Here is a 24,935-nt window from a genome sequence, read left to right on the forward strand (position 1 = left end):
CAGATCGGCCTTCCTGAAAGTGAACCCACGGAAGGCGATGGGCCTGGACGGGATCCCTGGTCGTGCAGTCAGAGCCTGCGCATACCAGCTGGCAGAGGAATTCACAGACATCTTTAACCTATCTTTAACCTATCACTATTCCACTCCGAGGTCCCCACCTGCTTCAAGAAGACCACCATCATACCGGTACCAAAGAAGAACCAGGCAACATGCCTCAATGACTACCACCCAGTGGCCCTGACGTCAGTTGTAATGAAGTGCTTCGAGAGGCTGATCATGAAGCGCATCACCTCCATACTCCCGGAACGCCTTGACCCACTTCAATTCGCATACCGTCGCAACCGGTCCCCATCAGATGTCATTTCCCTGGCCCTACACTCATCCCTAGAGCATCTCGAAAACAAGGACTCCTACATCAGACTCCTACTTATTGACTACAGCTCCGCCTTCAACACCATAATCCCAGCCAAGCTCATATCAAAGCTCCAAAACCTAGGACTTGGCTCTCCACTCTGCAACTGGATCCTTGACTTTCTGACCAACAGACCACAGTCAGTAAGAATGAACACCAACACCTCCTCCACAATAGTCCTCAATACCGGTGCCCCGCAAGGCTGCGTACTTAGCCCCCTACTCTACTCCCTGTACACACACGACTGCGTGGCAAAACTTGGTTCCAACTCCATCTACAAGTTTGCTGACAATACGACCATAGTGGGCCAGATCTCGAATAACGACGAGTTTGAATACAGGAGGGAGATAGAGAACCTAGTGGAGTGGTGTAACGACAACAATCTCTCCCTCAATGCCAGCAAAACTAAAGAGCTGGTCATCGACTTCAGGAAGCAAAGTACTGTACACACCCCTGTCAGCATCAACGGAGCCGAGGTGGAGATGGTTAGCAGTTTCAAATTCCTAGGGGTGCACATCACCAAAAATCTATCCTGGTCCACTCACGTCGACGCTATCACCAAGAAAGTACAACAGCGCCTATACTTCCTCAGGAAACTAAGGAAATTCGGCATGTCCACATTAACCCTTACCAACTTTTACAGATGCACTATAGAAAGCATCCTATCGGGCTGCATCACAGCCTGGTATGGCAACTGCTCAGCCCAGGACCGCAAGGAACTTCAGAGAGTCGTGAATACCGCCCAGTCCATCACACGAACCTGCCTCCCATCCATTGATTCCATCTACACCTCCCGTTGCCGGGGGAAAGCGGGCAGCATAATCAAGGATCCCTCCCACCCGGCTTACTCACTTTTCCAACTTCTTCCATTGGGCAGGAGATTCAGAAGTCTGAGAACACGCACGAACAGACTCAAAAACAGCTTCTTCCCCACTATCACCAGACTCCTAAATGACCCTCTTATTGACTGACCTCATTAACACTACACCCTGTATGCTTCAACCAATGCCAATGCTTACGTACTTACATTGTATATCTTGTGTTGCCCTATTATGTATTCTCATGTATTTTCTTGAATTTTGTTTAATTCCCTTTTCGTCCATGTACTGAATGATCTGTTGAGCTGCTTGCAGAAAAATACTTTTCACTGTACCTCGGTACACGTGACAATAAACAAATCCAATCCAATCCAAGATGTGCAGGTTAGGTGGATTGGCCATGCTAAATTGCCCCTTAGGTGTCCAAAGGTGTGCAGGTTAGGTGGGCTATGGGGGTGGGGGAATGGGCCTAGACGGTACTCTTTCGGAGGGTCGGTGCAGACTCAATGGGCCAAATAGCCTCCTTCTGCACTGTAGGGACAGTGACTACACTTCAAAAGTAAAGCACTGTAAAGTACCTAGGAATGTTCAGAATGGCGTTATACAATTGTTAGCCTCTCATTCTTTTAAAGCATTCAGTCCAATTAGTCTTTGTGATTACCCTAATGAAAGCAAAAGTTCTAATGAAATGTACCCACACAGTTCCTAAATCCTTTTGATCCCTTTTTATTCAACTATTTATTCAATTGAAGGTTGACAATTTCTTTTCAACATCTAACCTGACAGTTAGTTTTGCAACCTCTCAACAGTGTTCAAAGCTCTTCGTTCTGTTTTAAATCTCCAAAGTTGCTTTTTTCAACAAACTAGAAAAGTCATCATTAGTTGCTATGGTATATCTTGTTATACAACATACACTGCATTCTTCACATGAAAAATCTACCTTTTTTGGATTCCTTCCAACTGTTGCTCTAGTCCTGGGTGGTAATTTCCCCTTTACTGTAACAAGTTTGCTCCTCATCATTCAAAAAGAACTCTCCTCATTCAATTTGATGTTTTAGGTTTTTTTTATATTGTAACTTAATCTTATCATATTGTAAGCACTGCTCCCAAAGCACTCTACTATCTTTAGCTTACTTATCTTATTTATTTCATTATTCACAAGGAGCGAGATGTTGCCAGATTATAAAATTTAGACTATTCAGGAAAGCAGTGCTATACACAGTACGGGAATTTTAATTTAGCCATTTAGGTCATTATAAAAGATTCTAGCATTTCTACTTCTGATGTATGGCTAATAGGACTGTAATCCTTGTAATCTCGCTCACTCCCTTCCTTCTTAAAATAGCGGGGTGACATTTGCTACATTCCAATCTGCAGGAATCATTCCAGAATCTATAAAATTTTGGAAGCTGATCATCGATGCATCTATTGTCTCCATAGCTACCTCTTTCAACACTCTGGTATGTAAAATATCAGGTCCCCAGGGACTTTTCAGTCTTCAGTTCCATTAATTTGTCCAATACAGCCTTCTTACTAATACTAATTTCCTTCGATTCCTCATTCTCGCTAGTCCCTTGGATCTCTAATTCTGAGAGATTTCTTGTATCTTCCTCAGTGAAGCCAGATACAAAGTAATAATTTAGCTGATCTGTCATTTCTCTATTCTCAATCTCCCAGTAATGGGTGCACATTTGTCTCAGTCAAATGTTTATTTTTAATCTACCAATGGATCTTTCATATTCTATTTTCCTTTTATCAGTTGCTGGGTCCTTCTTTCCTGTATTTTAAAATCCTCAGATTTACTACTATTCTGGGAACTTTATAGTTTTTTTTTAATCTTATACAAATCCTTAACTTCTTTTATTAGTCATGGTTGACTTTTTTGGAGGGGTTTTGTGCCTTGAAGGAATATTTAGTTGCTGTAAACTATGTAATAATTCTTCTTAGACTATCCATTACATATGTACTGTCATACCTTTTTTTAAATTTAGTGCACCCAATTCATTTTTTCCAATGAAGGGGCAATTTAGCGTGGCCAATCTACCTACCCTGCACATCTTTGGATTGTGGGGGCGAAACCCACGCAAACACGGCAAGAATGTGCAAACTCCACACGGACAGTGACCCAGAGCCGGGATTGAACCTGGGACCTCAGCGCCGTGAGGCAGCAATGCTAACCACTGTGCCACCATGCTGCTCCGTACTGTCATACCTTTTACTGTATTTTCCCAATCCACATCAGCCCATTTGCCCCACGTGTTGAATTTTATCGTCAATGGTGACCTTTTGAGAGAGGTGGTTATCAAGATATAAAAAGTGCTCAACTTATTCCAGATTGTCTACTCCAACAATATAGGAGGTGGAATAATTAACGGGCCAGATCTGGGCTGGAATTTTGTTCTGAAGCAATATTCAAGAATAGGCTATGTTACATGAACTATCAAGGCTCCAAATTGATGCTCTCAGGGAGACCTGCCCTCCTGGGATGGGCAGCTGAAGGAACAATGGGTGGCACGGTAGCATAGTGGTTAGCACTGTTGCTTCACAGCGCCAGGCTCCCAGGTTCAATTCCCAGCTTGGGTCACTGTCTGTGCTGAGTCTACACGTTCTCCCCATGTCTGTGTGGGTTTCCTCCGGGGTGCTCCGGTTTCCTCCCACAAGTCCCAAAAGACATGCTGTTAGGTAATTTGAACATTCTGAATTCTCCCTCCATGTACCCAAACAGGTGCCGGAATGTGGCGACTAGGGGCTTTTCACAGTAACTTCATTGCAGTGTAAGCCTACTTGTGACAACAAAGATTATTATTGTAAGCAGAGGAAACACCTTTGACTATAAAGGAAAGACTGACAGCAATCTTTGTGTCCTCAGAGCTGGTTTGGCCATCCAGAATAGGATTTTGGATGCACAGCCAGAACTCTAGGGTTGTACAAATGAAAGGTTCATGACACTGCACCTACAGCTCAGCCATATGCAATTTGCCACCGTTAACAGCCTCTTCTGTCAGAAAGACAAACACAGAACCACATGGAGGCATCACAAATCAAAGCATTAGCATCTCCTGGATTATTGTTCGAGTCAAAGATTTAAGTGATATCTGTATCCTTCAATCCACATGGATTGTTGACTGATGCCTGCTGGACAGATTATTGACTTGATCAATCGGTGATGAGCATCCACCAAGCACCAAGACATTGCGAGATACAAAGGTTCAAGAGGAAGAAGATCAATGTCTCAGCCCTAAAGCAGCCTGACCAAAGACAGGAATCCCAAGCTGATATAACCATTGAATATTGTTAGGATAGAAGACCATTCGACCCATCGGGTCTGCACCAACCCTCTGAAAAAGCACCCCACCCAGAACCCCCCCCCACCCCCCCAATAACCCCACCTAACCTGCACGTCTTTGGATACTTATGGGGCAAGCCACCTACCCTGCACATCTTTGGACTGCGGGAGGGAACAGGAGCACCCGGAAGAAACCCACGCAGACACAGAGAGAACATGCAAACTCCACAGTCACCCAATGCCAGAATCGAACCTGGGTCCCTGGCATTGTGTGGCAGCAGTGTTAACTAGTGTGCCACCTTGCCTGCCCCATTCATCATACAACGAATCGCAAAAATCTTCACATATCCAACTCAATTTCAGAACAGTTGGATTAAATAAAATCAGCTGTACTGGACTCTAGTGTCCAAACCATTGGGTTTGAGCAAAGTTGTCACCAAGACTAGTTCAGTGAAAACATTGCTGAAATGTGTGACCGCCTGGAATAAAAACCCGCAGCCTTCATTGCCCAGTGTAACAATGCAAGGTCGCAAATAAAGGAAGTAGCATTCCAAAAGCTCAAGACTGACACCCAAAGATAAATCTGGAAGATAAATAACATGTGCTGGAAAGAGAAAGTCTTAAGATCCTTTTCCATTATTAGAATACCCAATTTATCTCAATTAAAGAAGCAACTAATTTTTGATTCCAAATCTCCAAAGGAAAAGTCCCAACTCTACACAAGCCTCGTAACATTATTAATCCACATGGCCCCCAATCCTGCACTACTGCTATAATTTGTTCATCCACCCTACCTACATACCAATCTGCAACATCTTCTGCAGTGGCTGCAGCCTGGCCAGTTGTAATTCACCCATTGTGTACTTCTGAGGGGTTTGATGTGGATATGTCTGGGGCAACCACTGTTTCAACATCCAGCACTTTGCATTTTAATATCTCCACCTTAGAATGTGAGGCATTTCAATGGATTCCTTAATTAAATATTCCTCTCTTCAAACTTCCCAGGGTGTCTTGTTTGCTTTTCCATCTTCACCTTGGAAGGTGGCCTTGCATTTTTAAATAGCAAAATTTCCAGTGTATTCACTGTGATTCAAGTCAATTTCCAGTCAAACAACTTGTTCGAGACCTCCTCAAAGCAGAAGAAACAACATCCCTCATCCGGTCCGTCCAGCCCTGTCAGAATTTAATACTTTTCAATTAGATCACTTCTCGTTCTTCTACAAACACTGGCCCAGTCGACCCAATCTCTCCTCATATGACAATCCTGCCATTCCAGGAATCAGTCTGGTGAACTTTTGCTGCATTCCCCCTATCGCAAGTATAACCTTTCCTAGATACCGAGCCCAAAACTGGACACAATACTCTAGTGCAGTGCATCTCAAACTATCTGATGTGGCGGACCGGCAGTTTTTTTTTTCAATGTGCCAGGGACCGGTGAGCGAAACAAGCCAATTCAGGATTACTGTCTCTTTCTTTTCTGGAAACACTCCAAGTACAAGCAGACGATGGCTCGCGTACCGGCACCGGTACGTGTACCACACTTTGAGAAGCATTGTGTGGTCCCACCAAGGCCCTATGCAGCTTCACCCTTGCTCCTGTACTCAAGTCCTCTTACAATGAAGGCCAACATAACATTTGCCTTCCTCATTGTGTGTTTACCTGCATGCTTGTTTTCAGTGCTGGTGTAGTAGGACACCCAGGTTGCTTTGTACATTAATATTTCCCAATCTATGATTTCTTGTGGCAGCCATGGAGTGAGTGGTCACACATTTGGTGGCTCCAGCTCGAGTTGGATATTTTCGGTATTTCCCCATCTGAATTATATGGTGTTGGAGGGCAAAAGGTGCATGAGTGCCCACGGAATGTAATACTCCTCTGATGGGGCTGATGTATGGCTCATCGGACAAGGAGTGCCATGAGGAAGAGAAAGTAACTGGAGCAAGAAAGTTTTTGTGGTGTGACACAGGAGAAAATGGTGGAAAGCAAGAAGGAGCACTGCCCTCCCAGTGGTCGACGGAGCAGCTAGTAGAATTTCTGAATTACAAATTTTAGCAGCAGAGGAAGGATGCCTCAGAGGATTTGGCCAAGTTGGTGGAGCCGCTTAGGGAAGCAATCGAATAGGTGGAGCAGTGACAGGAGGCTCAGGGCCTGCCGATCCAAAAGATGGAGGAGTCGGTGGTGGAGCATGAGGACCGGGTATCTCGTTGAAGGAGGAGATGGGGATGGTGTTGAACAGCCAAAAAAGGCTCAGTGAGAAGTTGGAGGACCTTGACAATTGCTCCAGAAGGCAAAATCTGCAGATTGTGGGGATGCCAAGACATGGAAGGTGCGGAGGCCGCCAAGTGACATGACATTACATTCATCCCCCACCATCTGGTCTGGGCTTGCAAAATCCTACCAACTGTCGTGGCTAGAGACAATTCGCACCTCTTTAATCTGGGGTTACCCCTATCTTTGGATCTGTAAAGATTTAATTACCTGCAAATGCTCGCATTCTAAGCATTTTCTGGCATCTTTGAATTTGTCTATATATATGTTTCTGGAACATACCTCTTTATTCACCTGAGGAAGGAGCAGTGCTCCGAAAGCTAGTGTTTGAAACAAACATGTTGGACTTGTAAGACTTCTTACTGTGCTCACCCCAGTCCAACGCCAGCATCTCCACATCACAATTATTGGATCAATGAGACATCTAATTGGAATGTTTCTTAACCCATTCCTTAACAGGGTGGGGCAGGTGTTCCACTCGGGGTTGGACATGAAGACGAGGGGGTGGCGGTGCTCGTTAATGAGAAAGGCATTTGAGGTGGGAAGCATTGTGGCCGATCTGGGGGGCAGGTATGTGAAGGTCTGTGGGAAGCTGGAGGAGATGCCGGTAGTCCTGGTGAATGTTTATGCCCGAAGTGGGATGACGTGGACTTTATGAGACGGGTGTTAGGTAGGATTCTGGACCTAGACACGCACCAGCTGATATTAACATGGTTCTGGATCCGAGGATGGACCCGTTGAGTACTAAGTTGTCCAAGTGTCGGCTCGGGAGTTTGAGAGGGTTCATGGATCATATGGGGGCATATGGATCATGGAGATTTGGTAGTCCGAGGGCGAAGGAGTTATCGTACTTCTCGCATGTCATCTGGTGTACTCCTGGATCGATTTCTTTGTGATGAATAAGGCTCTGTTGGTGGGGGTGGCTGACTCGGAGTAATCGGCGATCGCGGTTTCCAACCACACACTGGATGGATTTCCAGATGGCACAGGGAAGGCCCAATGGCCGCAGTGGAGTTTGGATAATAATAATAATAATAATATTTATTGTCACAAGTAAGCTTACACCTGCAATGAAGTTACTGTGAAACGCCCCTTGTCGCCACATTCCAGCACCTATTCGGGTACACAGAGGGAGAATTCAGGATGTCCAATTGACCTAATAGCATGTCTTCCGGGACTTGTGGGAGGAAACTGGAGCACCCTGAGGAAACCCAAGTAGAGACAGGAGAACGTGCAGACTCCACGCAGATAGTGACCCAAGCTGGGAATCGAACCTGGGACCCTAGCGCTGTGAAACAACAGTGATACCCACTGTGCTACCGTGCTGCATATGGGGTTGTTGGTGGATGAGGGGGTGTACGAGAGGGTGAGGGCTGCCATCTTGGGCTATGTGGAACTGAATGACACGGTGGAGCATATGGCCTCCACGCTTTGGGAGATGGCAAAATTAGGCTCAACTCCATCTACAAGTTTGTTGATGACACGACCGTAGTGGGTTGGATATTGAACAATGATGAGTCAGAGTACAAGATGGAGATAGAGAACTTAGTGGCATGGTTTAACGACAACAATCTCTCCCTCAAAGTCAGCAAAATTAAAGAGCCGGTCATTGACTTCTGTACAGACCCGTCTGCATCAATGATGCCGAGGTGGAGATGGTTGACAGCTTCGAATTCCTAGGTGTGCACATCACGAAAAATCTGTCCTGGTCCACCCATGTTGAAGCTACGATCAAGAAAGTACAACAGCCCTATACTTCCTCAGCAAACTAAGGAAATTTGGCATGTCCACATTGACTCTGACCAATTTTTACGCCTGTGCCTATGTATTTACATTATGTATTTATGCCTGTCCTAGTTTTTTCATGAATGGAACAATCTTTATGGACTGTACGCAGAACAATATTTTTCCCTGTACCTCAGCACACGTGACAATAATCAAATTCAATTCACTGGTGGTAGTTAGGGGTGAATTTATATTGATCTGGGCGCATAGGAACGAGAGAGCAAGGCTGGTAGATGAGATTCTGAGGGTGGATCGGACGTACTCGGTGGTGCCAGAGGAGGGGTTGTTAAAGGAGAGACAGAGGCTCCAGAGGAAGTTTTGGTTCGCGTCCACGGTAACGGTGGCAGGGCAATTGCAGAGAGCCAGAGGGGCAGTGTAAGAGTACGGGGAAAAGGCGAGTAGGATGCTGGCCCACCAGCTGAGGAAGCAGGCAGCAGTGGGGAAGTTTGGCAGGGTGAGGGCTGAGAGGGGCACGGTGGTGAAAGTCCCAGAGGGGTAAATAGGGTATTTGAGGCCTTCTATAGAAGGCTGCACGAGCTGGAGCCGCAGCCTGGAGAGAAGGGGATGAGATGTTTCCTGGAAGGCTTGGAGTTCCCTAGGGTGGAGGAGGAGAGGGTGCAGGGATTTGGGGCCTCGATCGGAGTGAGGGAGGTGATGGACGGCGTTGATGGATGCAGGCAGGCAAGACCTCAGGGCCAGACGGGTACCCAGTGGAGTTTTGCAAGATGTTTGGTATGTAGTTGGGGGCTCTGCTAATGAGGATGTATATTGAGGCGAGAGATCTACCCCCCTCCCCATTGTCGCAGGCATCCATTTCCCTGTTATTGAAGAAAGATAAAGACCCGGAGCAGTGTAGATAGTAGATAGTAGATATCATTGCTAATGTTGATGCTAAGTTGTTCGCGGAGGTGTTAGCGTTGCAGATAGAGGATTGCATCCCAGTGGTGATAGGGGAGGACCAGACGGGATTTGTGAATGGCCGGAAGATGTCTGCGAATGTGCGCAAGCTGAATGCGGACAATCTATTATTATATATTTTGGACTCGGTGGGCAGCTTTGAAAGGATCACTGAGATTTTGAGGGAATTTGGCCAGGTTCCAGGGTATAAATTGAACATGAGGACGAGCGAGGTGTTCCCGATCATTGCTAGAGGGCAGGAAAGGAGGCTAGGTGTTCTGGCAGGGGTTTTCAGACATGATGTCTGAGATTCTGGGCATGGGGAGGGCCTCAGCAGGTGCCAATATTTGGTGTGCTGGAAGATCCAGGTGTCCAGGTGGGAGAGTGGCTGACGTATTGGCCTTTGCCTCTCTGATAGCCCGGAGACAGATCTAATTGTGCTGCTGAGATATGGAGCTGCCGAAGGCAGGGGTATGGGTGAGTGACCTGGCAGAATTCCTGCATTTTGAAAAGATCATATTTGCCTTGCGGTGGTCGGAGGGGTTCACCTGGAGGTGGAAACCGTTCATTGATTTCTTCAAGGTGAATTGATGGGTCAGCGGGGTGGAGGGTGGGTTTAGGTGTTGGTATCAGGGGATGTTGGGGGACGATGGTTTCTATTCATGTTGATGTTTGGTCTTCTGATATTTTCATGTATCTATGCAAAATGCCTTTAATAAAAATATTTTAAAAACATTTCCCAATCTATCACCATTTAAATAATACTCTGCCATTTGGTTTCTCCATCCAAAGTGGAAACCTTCACATCTATTCATGTTCATTTAATCATAGAATCCCTACCTTGCAAAAGGAGGCCATTCAGCCCATCGTGCCTGCAGGGCCCTCTGCTTGGTATGGCAACTGCTCAGCCCAAGACCGTAAGAAACTGTCATGAATACAGCCCAGTCCATCACACAAACCCGCTTCCCATCCATCGCCTCAGGCTACACCTCCCACTGCCTTGGAAAAACGGGCAGCATAATCAAAGACCCCTCCCACTCGGATTTTATTTCTTCCAACCTTTTCCATCGGGTAGAAGATACAAAAGTCTGAAAACACTTATGGACAGATTCAAAAACGGCTTCTTCCCCGCTGTTACCAGACTCCTGAATGGTCCTCCTATGGGCTGAACTGATCTCTCTATGCTTCTTCTCTACTGTTGTTAGCACTATACACCATATGCTAACCCCATGTCTATGTATTTACATTGTGTACTTATTGTGTGTCTTATGTTTTTCATGTTTGTAATGATCTGCCTGGACTGTAAGCAGAACAATACTTTTAACTGTACCTCGGTACACGTGACAACAAATCTAAATCTGAAAGAGCACCAACCTAGGCTCTCCCCCCCCCCCCCCCCCCCCCCCCCCTATTCCCATAACTCCACCTAACCTTTGGACACTAAGGGGCAATTTACCATATCCAAGCCACCTAACCTGCACATCTTTGGACTTTGGTAGAAATGGGAGCACCCAAAGGAAACCCACAGACACGGAAAGAATGTACAAACTCCACACAGGCAGTCACCCGAGGTTGGAATCAAACCCGGGTCCCTGGTGCTGTGAGGTAGCAGTTCTAACCACTATGCCACCCCAAGCAAAAGGAACAGGTCCTTTGGATATATTTAATGGCTCACTGTCTCGGGCTTCATTGCCCCCGGCCCTCACTCTAGCCTCTTATTTCTTTGCTCCTTCAGGGAGACAGAGACCCAGCTGAATGCGGCTCATGAAATGAAATGAAAATCGCTTATTGTCACAAGTAGGCTTCAAATGAAGTCACTGTGAAAAGCCCCTAGTCGCCACATCCAGCGCCTGTTCGGGGAGGCTGGTACGGGAATTGAACCGTGCTGCTGGCCTGCCTTGGTCTGCTTTAAAAGCCAGCGATTTAGCCCAGTGTGCTAAACCAGCCTCATACTGGACCATCTCACTTTTAATCACAACGTTAAGCTACTGGCCAAAGTTCTGACGCTCTGACTGGATCCTTCCATTCCAGGTTATAAATTCGGAGGATCAAACAGACTTTGTGAAGGGCCAATAATTGTCGACCTATATACGTCACCTTTTAAAGCATTATTCCTTCCCCTTCCCCAGCACCCGAGCCTGAGATTATAGTATCACTGGATGCTGAAAAAGCCTTTCATCGGGTGGAATGGGAATATCTATTAGAGATTCTCGAGAGATTCGGATTCGTCATAAATTTGCCTGCTGGATTTATCTGATGTATAATGTCCCTACTGCCAGCCTTCACACAAACATTCTACATTCAGATTACTTCCCCTTGGGTGGAGGCACTGGACAGGACTGCCCTCTTTCCCCACTTTATTTGCCTTGGCACCAGAGCCTCTCTCTATAGCCCGAGAGCCTCTGATCAATGGAGGGGTATTTGTCTGGATGGGGTGGAGCATCGGGTATCGTTTATGTGGATGACCAACTTATGTACATTACAGACCCGGCTCGCTCCATAGACAGCATAATGAAGACCCTTAATACATCTTTCTCCTTCTCCGGTTATAAATTCAATTTAGGCTAGAGTATTTTCCGGTGAATCCCCCGGAAGAACTCAGTTATGCTCATGACCTTTCCAATACCAGTTTCCATTATTTGGGAGTCCGGGTGGCCCATAAGTAGGCACCACTCCATAAATTAAACCACCCAAGACTGATGTCAGTGTGGATCAACAGAGGTGGAACAACCTCCCTCTGCCTCTGGCAGGTAAGATCTAAATAAGTAAAATGAATGTGCTTCCTAGGTTTTTCTTTTTCTTTCTATGTATGCCAAATCCTTTTTTATGGTTAACAAATTGATTTCTGCTTTCATTATGCGGTAAGAGTCCCAAAATCTGCAGTGTTTGTTCTACTCCAAAGAGACAGCCAGGCGGGAGGCTTGCCTCTCCCAAATTTATTGTTTTACAACTGGGCTGCTAACTTCCAAAAAATTTTGCAGTGGATTAGTGCCCTTAATTAGATTTGGGGTAGAATGGAGGCTCACTCATGCACTACCTCGGCTCTTCATGCCATAATTACTGCACCACTGCCCTTCTCTCCTGCTAGACTTTCCTCAAATCCGGTGATGGTCTCCTCCCTCAGGATTTCAAAACGGTTTTAAGCTTTTTTCTCTCTTTCCTTTCGCACCCATTTGTAACAATCACCTCTTCTTACCTTCTGGTTTGGACCCTTATTCAAATCTTGGAAAGCAAAGGGATTTGAGAATTTTAGTGACATATTTTTAGAGGGGAGATTTGCCAGTTCTCGGGAGCTGGCGTACAAATTTCAGTTGCCCAATTCTAGCCTCTTTCGTTATTTTCAGATGTGACTTTACCCATTAAGTTTTTCCTTCCTTTCCTTTGACCCCATCCTCCTTCTCGCTGAAGAAGGTTTTATCCATGGCTCAACCTGGCAAGGGGTCTTTCTCAGATCTGCATGGCTATTTCCTCTTGCCAGATCCCACCCCACTGGATGGGGTGAAGGCAAGATGGGAGAGGGAGCTGGGTCTTGTGCTTACTGATGAGGCTTGGCGGGAAGCTTTCTGCAGGGTCAACTCCATGTCCTCTTGTGCCCGATTGAGTTTAATCCAGTTCAAAGTGTTATTGATACGAGTATAGATGTATTCATAGTTTTAGGGTCTAATTGAATACAATTAGCTAGGAGGTAAAATTATTAAAAGTGTCTTGACCGTGAGAATCCAGTCATTATTTCACATAATGAATTAGCCATGGTATTCCAGTGTCGTGACTGTGGGAATCTAGACATTGTTTCAGTCAATGTTTCAAATAATGAATTAGCTATTGTCTTACAGTGTATTCAGCAATAAGAGTGCATCAACAAATCAGTTACAGCAAGGTCTCCGGGCCGAGCTATGGCGTGAGAAACCTATCCAGTAATTTTCCTAAGACTGCGCATGCAGACGCTGAGTTAGTTTTGACAGGCACCAATCAATCTTAAGTAATGGCCAATGTTTGATTGATGAATCATCCTCCAAGTAACAGACATCCATTTGAGCAAATCAGGATGTCTCAGCAGAAACCAATGAGAGTAACTGAGGGATTAAACCAGAGTTAAGAATTCCCATAAAAGTAGGACCTCGTGGGCGAGGTCATGTTCCTGAATTCCTGTAGTCTTGAATCATCTGTTTGTTTATGTTTAAAGTGATTTCTTTATGCTTTTATATTTTATGCCGACCCTTTTATGTCTTATTTGATATTTTATTTTTGAATCAGTTTTTATTCAAGTGTATTCAAGTGAACAATTAGCAATAAAGTTCTATTTTTGACACTTCCAATCAACGGAACTATCGACTTTCATTAGAAGGTAAAACAAGAGTCACAACAGGACGCATTTAACCAAGGCAAGGATAAGTTTGTTTTCCCCAAATATGGAGGACAAGTGTGATCGTTGGTCGCTTGCCACAGCTAACCACACACATTATGTTTTGGTCCTGCCCCAAAGTTGGCAGCTTCTGTGTTTCTTTTTCAGCACTGTATCAAAGATTCTTTGGGTGGTTCTAGAGCCATGTCCATTGGTGGCCATATTTGGGTCTCAGACGCACCCTGCTTTTCATTCTGGGGTAGGGGTGGATGTTGTCACCTTTGCCTCACTGGTAGCCCAGAGGCAAATTTTGCTTAGCTGGTTTGGGATCACGGGGTTGCTTGGGGGGGGGGGGGGGGGGGGGGGGGGGGGGGGGGTGCGATGCTGCTTGGCTGACAAAAAAGGTGCCAACTTGGGGGAACAGAGGGAGGGTTGGGGGGGCTCCAATGGGAAGGCTCGAGTAAGCGGGGGATGCAGGATCGTGGCAGGCCGATAAAGGGAGATGGCTAATCAGCAGGGGAGGAGGGGAGCTAGCCCTCCATCCAGGCTGATCATGTGGAATGTATGGGGCCTGAATGGGCCGGTCAAGAGGGCTTGCGTGTTCTCGCACTTAAAGGGGCTAAAGGCAGACGCAGCCATGCTACAGGAGATGCACCTAAAACATGCGGACCAAACAAGATTGAGAAAAGGGTGGGTGGGCCAGGTGTTCCATTCGGGGATGGCTTCAAAGACCAGAGGAGTAGCAATCCTGGTCAGTAAACGGGTGGCTTTTGAGGCAGGGAATACTGTAGCTGACAAGGGAGGCAGATACATAGTGGTGAGTGGGAAACTGCAGGGGACCCAGGTGGTGCTAGTGAACATTTACGCCCTGAACTGGGACGACGTGGAATTTATGAGATGCACGCTGGGTAAAATTCCAGACTTAGATTCACACAATCTGATTATGGGGGGTGACTTTAACACAGTTATAGACCCTGTACTGGACCGGTCAAACCCCAGGTCGGGGAAGCGACCAGCGGCGGCTAAAGAACTGAGGGGATTCATGGAACAAGTGGGGGGGCGTAGATCCGTGGAGATTCGCCCGACGGAGGGCGAAAGAGTTCTCTTTCTTTTCCCATGTCCACAACGTCTATTCCCATATAGATTTCTTTGTGATGAGCAGGGCGTTGATCCCTAGGGTGCAGGGGACAGAATACTCGGCCATTGTAGTCTCCGATCATGCTCCACACTGGGTGGATTTGCGTGGGGGAAGAGGTCAGCCCCCACTTTGGAGATTAAATGTGGGGTTGCTGGCAGACGACAAGGTTTGTGGGCGGATAAGGAGGAATTAAGGAGAATCACCTGGAAACTAATGACATGGGGGAGGTAGCAGCGTCCACCGTATGGGAGGCACTGAAGGCAGTTATCAGAGGGGAGTTGATCTCTATCAGGTCTCAGAGAGAAGAAAGAAAGAGCGGATGGGGAAAGGCTAGTAGGGGAGATCTCAGAGTGGACAGGAGCGATGCGGAGACCCCCCAAGATGGGGCTACGGAAAGAGCGCCGGAGGGCTAAAGGCGGAATTCGACCTGCTGACCACTGGGAAGGCGGAAGCACAGCTGAGGAAGGTCAAGGGGGCTGTCTACGAATATGGGGAGAAAGCGAGTAGAATGCTGGCGCACCACTTCGCAAGAGGGAGGTGGCCAGGGAAATTGGGGAAGTACGGGATAAGGAGGGCAAGACGGTCATAGACCCAGAGGGGGTGAACAAAGTCTTTAGGGCGTTTTACGGTAAATTGTATGAGTCAGAGCGGGGGGGCGGGGGGGGGGGGGGGTGATGATGAAGCAATTTATGAACCGACTGAGGTTCCCAAAGGTGGAAGAGGATCTGGTGGAGGGACTGGGGGCCCCGATAGAGCTGGAGGAGATATGGTAAAGAGCTTAGGGAACATGCAGTTGGGCAAAGCCCCGGGGCCGGACGGCTACCCTGTACAATTCTACAATAAATTTTCGGAACTGCTGTGCCCACTCCTGCTAAGGATCTTTAATGAGGCCAAAGAGAGAGGGACCCTCCCCCAACAATGTCACAGGCTTCGATTTCACTCATCCTCAAACGAGAGAAAGATCCGCTACAGTGTGGATCTTATAGGCCGATATCGCTCCTGAACGTAGACGCCAAACTGCTGGCCAAGATCTCAGCTGCTAGGATTGAGGACTGCATCCCTGGGGTGATAGGGGAGGATTAGACAGGCTTCGTCAAGGGCAGGCAATTGAACTCCAATGTACAGAGGCTCCTGAACATCATCATGATGCCCTCAGAGGGAGGGGAGGCAGAAGTGGTGGCGGCAATGGATGCGGAGAAAGCCGTTGACCGGGTGGAATGGGAATACCTGTGGGAAGCGCTAAAAAGGTTCGGATTCAGTGAGGGGTCCAGCTACTCTACCAGGTCTCCGTGGCAAGTGTGTGAACAAACAGCATGAGGTCGGAATATTTTAGGCTCCACTGGGGGAACGAGGCAGGGGTGCCAGCTATCCCCATTATTATTCGCCCTTGCGATAGAGCCGCTGGCTATAGCGCTGCGGCCTTCAAAGAACTGGCGGGGGTTGGTTCGGGGGAGGGGGTGGGGGGGGAGGAGGAGCATCGGGTCTCACTTTATGCGGATGATCTGCTCCTATACATTTCAGACCCACTAGGGAGGATGGTGAGGTCATGCAGATCCTGAGGGACTTTGGCAGTTCCTTGGGTTACAAACTAAACGAGAAGAAAAGCAAGATGTTTGTGAGCCAAGCTAAGGGGCAGGAAAAGGGACTGGGAGAGCTTCCGCTGAAGTTGGTTGAGAAGAGCTTTCAGTACCTAGGGATACAGGTGGCTCGAAAATGGGATGCCCTCCACAAGTTTAATCTATCTCGGCTTGTACAGCAGATGGACGGGGACTTCAAAAGGTGGGACATGCTCCCGCTATCTCTAGCAGAGAGGGTGCAGACTGTTAAGATGACGGTCCTCCCCAGCATGATTAGGAAATGGGTATTGGGGGAAGGATCGAGGTGGGAACGGTTAGAGGCGGCCTCATGTAAAAGGTACCAGCCTAGGGGCACTTGTAACGGCACCTCTGCCTTTCTTGCCGGCCCGCTACCCTCTAGTCCAGTGGTGGTGGTGGCATTAAAGATCTGGGGTCAGTGAAGAAGGCACTGGGGGGGGGGGGATAGAGGGAGCCTCAGTCTGGACCCCGATACGCAACAATCACGGATTTGTTCCGGGGAAGATCGGCGGAGGGTTTCAAAGCTGGCATAGGGCAGGCATTAAAAGGATGGGGGACCTGTTCATAGACGGGATATTTCCCAGCCTGAAAGCGCTGAAGGTGAAATTCAGTTTGCCCCCTGGAAATGCTTTCAGATACCTTCAGGTACGCACCTTTCTGAAAAACAGGTGGTATCATTTCCGCTGCTACCCCCACGCAGGATACAAGATAGGGTGGTCTCCGGCACCTAGGTAGGGAGGGGAAGGTTTCAGACATCTACCGGGAACTTCAGGAGGCGGAGGAAGCCCCAGTAGAGGAGCTTAGGGGCAAATGGGAGGAGGAGCTAAGTGGGGAGCTGGATGACCCAAAAGGGTCAATTCTTCCTCATCATGTGCCAGGCTTAGTTTAATCCAGTTTAAGGTGGTCTACCGGGCACACGTGACGGCAACCAGGATGAGCAAGTTCTTTGGGGTTGAGGATAAATGTGCGAGGTGTGCGGGAAGTCCTGCAGATCATGTCCGTATGTTTTGGGCATGCCCGGCTCTTACGGGATTCTGGCAGGGATTTGCTAAGGCACTGTCCAAGATCTTAGACATGCGGGTGGTGCCAAGGCCAGAGATAGCGATCTTTGGTGTGTCAGACGATCCGGGAGTTCAAGAAGCAAAAGAGGCTGGTGTATTGGCCTTTGCCTTCCTGGTAGCCCGGAGACGGATCCTTTTAATGTGGAGGGACTCGAAGCCCCCGAGTGTCGAGACCTGGGTTAGTGACATGGCTGGGTTTCTCAGTCTCGAGAAAATAAAGTTTGCCTTGAGATGGTCCATGGCGGGGTTCTCTCGGAGGTGGCAGCCGTTCCTCAACTTTCTAGGAGAGCAGTAAAGTTCAGCAGCAGCAGCATCCTGGGGGGGGGGGGGGGGGGGGGGGGGGGGGGGGGGGGGGGGCAATCGTTACGTTGTACTGTTCCTTTCTTTGTATATACGGTTAACATTTATTCTGTCCTGTTGCATACGGTTATGCAAAAAATTTGAATAAAAATAATTTTTTTTAAAAGATCCCCCGTGTCTGCCGGAGTTGGTACACTGCTTTCCTGGTGGATAGCAGGTTAAAGTTAATTTGCAGCTTCTTCCTCTCTGCCAGCATCTCTACGGTCGGGGCCTCGGAGTATTTTCTGTCGACTTCCAGAATAGAGTCGACTAGTCGTTGCCTGGCCATCCTCTCTTCCCTATCTCTGCTCGCCTTTTAGGCTGTGATCTCTCCTCCATGGTCTTCAGTGCCTCCCAGAATGTGGAGGGTGAGACCTCCCCTTTTTGGTTGTTACTAACGTAATCGCCTATGGCCCCCACGATGTTTTTTGGCAGAAGGACTTGTCGGCCCGGAGGTCCGTGTCCAACTTCCATATGGGGTGCTGGGCACTGCCTGTCTCCAACCTCACATCCATGCATTGTGGTTCGTGGTCAGAGATAACGATCGCAGAGTATTCCGCTCCCGTGAAACCTGGAAGCACCGATTTCCCCATTGCAAAGAAGTCGATGCGGGTGTACATCTTGTGCACTTGTGAAAAGTATGAGAATTCCTATTCTCCTGGGTGCAGGAACCTCCATGGGTCCACCGGCCCCATCTGCTCCATAAAAGCCCCTAGTTCCCTAGCCATGCCACTCTCTTTCCCTGTTCTGGGGTTTGATCGGTCGGTCAGTGAGTCCTGCACGCAGTTCCAGTCGCTCCCCATAATCAAGTTGGTGTGTGTCAATGTTGGGGATGTCTGCCATGGTCATTTTTTAAACGAAATTTAGAGTACCCAATTATTTTTTTTCTAATTAACGGGCAATTTAGTGTGGCCAATCTACCTAACCTGCACATCTTTGGGTTGTGGGGGTGAAACTCACGCAGACATGGGAGAATGTGCAAACTCCACACGGACAGTGACCCAGGGCCGAGATTTGAATCCGGGTCCTCAGCGCCGCAGTCCCAGTGCTAACCACTCCACCACATGCCGCCCTGGCATGATCTTCTTTATGAATTCGATGTCGTCCCAGTGGTAGCATACACATTTACCACACTGGTGCCCCTTCCAGGACACCGCTGACCATAACGTATCATCCCCCTGGGTCCGTAACTGTCTTGGTTTCTGTAAACCTCGTCTTCTTGTTGATTAGTATTGCTACTCCCCTTGCTCTCATCCCGTAACATGAGTGGTATGTCTGTCCCACCCAAACCTTCCTTCCCAGCAGTCGGTCTTTCGCCCTCAGGTGCGACTCTTGTAAGTACATTATGTCGGTTTTTAGGCTTCTTAAGTGGGTGAAGACTCTGGATCTTTTCACTGGGGCGTTAAGTTCCCTTATGTTCCAGGTAACAATCCTGGTGGGGGGTTTCTGACCCCCCCCCCCACCCCCCGCCGGTCCTGCAGGATCACCCATACTTACCTATTGGACGAGTCCCTGCACTCCGGGGTTTCTCTTTGTTAGGGGCCCGTCCAAAATGGCCACGGTGGCCGCTCTCACCATTAGGTCGGGCCCAGCGCTTTGGGGTTTTTCTTTGCCCAAGGGGCACCCAACATGGCCGTCAACTATGTGTGCGTCACGTGGATGCGCCCCTGCACTCCGTGGTCTCCCTTCGTTCTGATGCCTTCCCGAGTGGCTGTTTGCGGCGCCATCTTGGTGCCTCGCCCTCCTCCATGGCTGCCAAGACCTGTGTCCATTCTGTTTCTCTGCCGCAACCTTCCCTTTGGTTCTTTTTTGTTCAGCACCCCCCACCCCAGCCCCCCCCACCCCAGCCCCCCCCCCCAGCTCCCCCCCCCAGCTCCCCCCCCCCCCCCCCCCCCCCAGCTCTCCCCCCCCCCCCCCCGTGTTCTTCCTTCTCCATCCTTTCTTTGCGCCAGGCGCTCCCTCCCCTGAGAGGTGCGCCACAGCCCTCCTTTCTTTCTGCCCTCCGTGTTGGCCCTCCTTGCTGGTACGGTGACTCCCCTCCCAGCACTTGTCTGGCTCTGGTCTTGTCTTGGTACACCCTTATATTTTTCCCTTCCCACCTACATGATTTTGTCTGACGTACCCACCTTAAGATTGTTTTCCCGATCCTGGAACCGGTGCAGCTTCATGATAATCGCTCTGGGCTGCTCCCTGGCTTTGGGCCTGGGTCGAAGCGACCTGTGTGTCCTGTCCATTTCCGGGGGGGGGGGGTTTGGAAAGCCCTTCCTCCCACTAGCTTGCCCAGCATTTGGGAAATGTAGCCCTTTGGGTCTCTGCCCTCTATCCCCTCTGGCAGGCCCATAAAGGAACCATTTAGGAACTATTCTTACGTTCTGCCATCTGGACTGTTTTCCTGGTCCTCCACTTTCCTTCTTCGGCTCCCCTGCGTCGTCATCAACCTTCTCACCTCGGTTTCCAGAGCGACAATCCTGTGGCTCTGGTCTGAGGCAGCCTTCTCCAACTCCAGGATTGTTTTCTCCTGCGCCTCCACCTTCCTTCCCAGGCCTTCTATAGTTCGCTGCCTTTTGTTCGTCGCCTCCAACATTACCTGCTTCATCATCATGTGTCGCTCTGTCCTGATCGCCTCCTTCATGGCGTTTAGCTCCCTTTTCAGCACGCTTCTCCATTCCTCCCACTGTGCGCGGGCAGAGGAAGGTCACGGAGTCCTGTTCCTGCTCCGCTGTTCGATTCACCAGCTTTTTCCCTTCCTGGTTCGCCTGATCCTCCATCTCGCCTCCTGGGGCCGCCTGTCTGCGCGCCCACGGCTCCTGCCCCTTTCCTTCGCTTCTTGCTCCTAGTGTCTCACCGTCCCCTCATTTTATTATTTCCAGCTATGTTCCTATTATGCTTCTTTCACCTTTGGCTGGATTTTGGTGGGCTTTTTAGGCCGAAACTCTCGATAAATTGTCTGTTAGGTTTGTTTGGGAGGACAGTCATCTGATGTGCACCCGTTCACCCCATCACCGCCACCAAAAGACCCCGTTATGGTTTATTTGTAGTGTTTAGGTTTTAGTTTGTGTTTCTTATTGGGAATTTTTAACTTTTTGACTGTACTCTTACATCTTCGTTGGTTGATTGTTATATTATTATATAAAACTTCAATAAATATATATTTTTTGAAAAACCATAAACAAATATTTTGCACTCAAATTATAATGTATCACCATAAGTGACCAAAAATGCAAATCACAGGAGTTAAGAGAGAAAATGTTAAAGGGAAAATAGGGAAAGAGCAGGGAACTTGAATTAAAGACCGACAATGTAGATTCAGCATTGTTACGGGCTAGGTGGGAGATTACTGTACTGAATAAAGTCAAAAACATCTATGTATGGTTGGTACAGGTATTCAAATGTTCATAACTTATAATTATGATGCTGAATAAGAGTTTTACAAATAAGGGTTTAATTCATTGGCAGAGCGCACCTGGGAAGTGATAACCAGGAATCTCAAACCACACACTTCCTTGTACTATCTGAAAATCGCTTGTCACAAGTAGGCTTTAAATGAAGTTACTGTGAAAAGCCCCTAGTCGCCACATTCCGGCACCTGTTTGGGGAGGCTGGTATGGGAATTGAACCGTGCTGCTGGCCTGCCTTGGTCTGCTTTCAAAGCCAGCGATTTAGCCCTGTGCTAAACAGCCCCTATCTGCACGATGATAACCTGAAACGCTCATTGACTCCCAAATAGCTCATTCTGACAGTAACACTGACCTACACTTCCCTGAACAAATCTGTTTAATAAAGACAAGATATTTGGAAATTTTACAATATGTCTGTCCCTTTCAAATGCGTAAGTAACCGTTCACTAAAAGTACAATTTTAATATTACAACATTCCTGCTCTGCCATAAATTAAGCAACTATGTTGTCAGTTGAAGCGGCTCACCAGATGCAGAAGGCAGAATTCAAGCAACATAGTTGAACAGTAACTAATACAACATACGGGATGCACAAAAGGCAAAACATTTTCAGGTGGTCCCGATTTCCTCCAAAAGTTATGCTGCATAGTTTTAATACCTGCTCACAACTCCCAGCACAATTTACAGAAATGAAAACAATCTGCAACCTACATCTACAGCACCAAACAAGTTAAAACGTGTATTGTTCAGCAGGGGGGCAATTTTGAACGTCTCGGACATTTAAAACCTCAATCTGCATGGAGTAAACAAAAGCGAGAAAACGAGTTTCCGGCTAGAACTGATCCATGAATTTGCACTCCTGTTGCCGGCAACAAACAGCATGTTTGCATTGTCCTCTTTCCATTTGTTTTGTGTTTACAACTGCTAGGATTCAGGTGTGATGTCGAGGCCGCGGCTGTTTCTTTGTTCTCGGGAAGCTTCCCTCCCTCCCTTGACAAGCCCCTGGGCCGCTGCCTGGGACAGGCCATCTCTCTAGGTCATTACTCACTGGTTAGTCGGAGGAGCCGTCAGCGGGATCTCCACTTCTTCCTCTTCAAACTCATGGCCGTCGAAAGAATCCACTTCGTCTGGGGGCAAGGGGAGGGCAGGGGTGCCGGAGACAGGGGTCGGGGCAACGGCGCTGACAGCAGACTCGGAAAGGAGCGGGCCCCCAGGCGGTGATGGTGAGGAGGGCGATGGTTCGGACTGGAGGGGCCGCAGTGAGCCCGAATCCGACACTTTCTGCGGCGCAGACTGGAAAACAACCGTCTCTCCATCTCCACCCGGAGCCGCCACAGTCACAGTCGCCGCCAACAGGCATTCATTCCCCACTTCCGCCGCCATCATGGTCACAGCCCCGCACACAATGGGGAGGGAAGGGGGGTGGAGAGATCAGAAACTTTTATCTGTAGAAAAACATGCAACAGGGCTCGGGTGGGGAAGGTGAAGAAGCAACTTTACTGGAGCACTCAGCGGAGGGGAGAGTTCATGACTTCATCTGTCTTCCTTCCGTCAGTCGCAGTCAGTGGCGGGGCGGGGTGGGGAGATCGCAAAACCACTCGCTCACCAACTCCGTGGGAGGAGGGAAGAGGCCGCTCACCCGGGCGGGGCGGGGGGGGGGGGGGGGGGTGGAGAGAGAGATCGCTCACTGACTGGGAGGGGGGAGGTTGCTCACTGAGTAGGGGGTGGGGGAAAGATCGTTCACTGACTGGGAGGAGGAGGTTGCTCAGTGACTAGGGGGTGGGGGAAAGATCGTTCACTGACTGGGGGAAAGATCGTTCACTGACTGGGAGGAGGGAGGTTGCTCACTGACTAGGGGGTGGGGGAGAGATCGTTCACTGGGGGGGGGGGGGGGGTCGGCGCGAGCGAGCCACAGCTCGCGGTGTGGCGGTTGAACTGTAGCTGACGCACGCGATCCAGTCGGATCGGGTCCGGGCCCTTGCCTGTCAGCAGTACAAACGCAGTGAGTGGAAGCGAAGTAAATCCTTTCTTTCTGTCTTTGGGCCACTCGCTTTCTTGCGCAACTTTACTGGTACTGTGTCCTATTAAGGCCCGAGAAATCGATTGCAATCCGGGAAGCGATGTGCTCTGCAATCCCGCAACACCTAAGGCTACAAGAAATCAGGATGCGTGGGCAATGTTTGTCAGTCTGTGTGTGATTATGAAGGAAGCTGCTTGTTAGTCGTGCCCCATGATGGCAACTAAGTTCATTCAACCTGACTTTAAATGTGCAGGATGTTTTGCTGCACAGCATTTTTCACCTCAGAAGTTCCATTTTTACTTTCGAAGCAAAGTTATTTTCCTCTACCTGAAGAACAAAGTATTATTTTTGAAGATTAGGTAGTCTCGGGTGTTTCAATCACTTGGCAATCTGCTTCATTCCCTAATCTCACCTATGACTCTTCCTCGATGTCGACAGCCGTTTCAGATGTCAAAACTTCCGCATCCTTTCTATAAATGTACATGAATGAGGTTGTTGCGCAAAATTGCAGTAAACCTCAACTTCCTTATTTATTTTTATCACAATATTTCTCTAAAATAAAAGTTCTGATTTTACGTATTAATCCATTGAACGTAACGAACAACTATTTAAAATATATTGGAATCACAGCAAGGAAACCAGCGTTTCGGTGCAACTGGTCCGTGATGGAGTTTGCCCTCGGACCAAAGAGCTGTAATCACAAGTACAACATACCAAACTAATGGACAGGGCTATTAATCCTGCCCCATTTATGTTGCAACTCAACAAAGACCTGCAATTATCTTGTTTTCTTCTTAGGCAGTCCCACGGGGCGGATGGGTTCTGAAATTGCTGATAAATTCAGTGTGTGATCTATAGACTCTGCCACGTGTGAGGCATGAAGGGTTGGGAAGATTAATTGTTTGGAGGTTTATGCTCCCATCTGACACCTCAAAATCGCCGCTGCATGTTCGCGTGACTAAATCTGTAAAGGTCATCCCGAATGAGCCGTCTCTATTTTGGTTGGTCACAAACCAGGTTCTCCCAGGTATGCTTAACGTCTTCAGGGATACTTTGATGGCATCCCTAGAGCATTTTAATTTCTGAGACTAAGCTCGTGGTTTACCAGGTAGTTGTGTTCCCTCGCTCTTCCCCAAATCTTTGTGTTGACCGTTTGATAAACAAAATATTCTCAAGGCATTAATCATTAAAAACCAGCTCTGTTGGGCAGGGAATGTGTAATTTGTATGCTTGACAGCAGACTCCCAAAGCAATTGCTCTGCTCGGAACCCAATCGCAACTGGAAACTTCCAGGAGGACCTGCATTAATGGACCATCTTTCAGGGCCTAGAATCATCCAATGAAATAAAAGTGTAATCACCATTGTAATGTAAAAACATGGTGACTAATTTGTGCATGGCAAGCTCCCAAAAACAGCAAAGAAACAAGAACTAGAGAACAGACCATCTGTTTTAGGTATTGGTTAAGGGATATATAGGCTCGGAAGCTAGAGAGAACTCTCTTCCTCTTGGGAAGGTGCGATGACATCTTTTAGGTCCACCCAAAAGGGAGACAAGATCTTGTTAACACCTCACCTG

The 24,935-nt window shown here is 48.1% G+C and overlaps 1 protein-coding gene across 1 annotated transcript in view; it reads right to left on the reverse strand.

Annotated features, from left to right (window-relative positions):
• rasa1a (RAS p21 protein activator (GTPase activating protein) 1a) overlaps positions 1–22,964 on the reverse strand; it is a 285,109-nt gene extending 262,145 nt beyond the window's left edge. The window contains 1 exon segment of the mRNA XM_038805349.1: positions 22,387–22,964. Coding sequence (XP_038661277.1) covers positions 22,387–22,724 — 338 coding nt within the window. The 5' untranslated portion in view covers positions 22,725–22,964.
• Between the last annotated feature and the right edge of the window lie 1,971 nt (positions 22,965–24,935).

This window comes from Scyliorhinus canicula, chromosome 8 (assembly GCF_902713615.1).
Source record: "Scyliorhinus canicula chromosome 8, sScyCan1.1, whole genome shotgun sequence".
Classification (NCBI taxonomy): domain Eukaryota; kingdom Metazoa; phylum Chordata; class Chondrichthyes; order Carcharhiniformes; family Scyliorhinidae; genus Scyliorhinus; species Scyliorhinus canicula.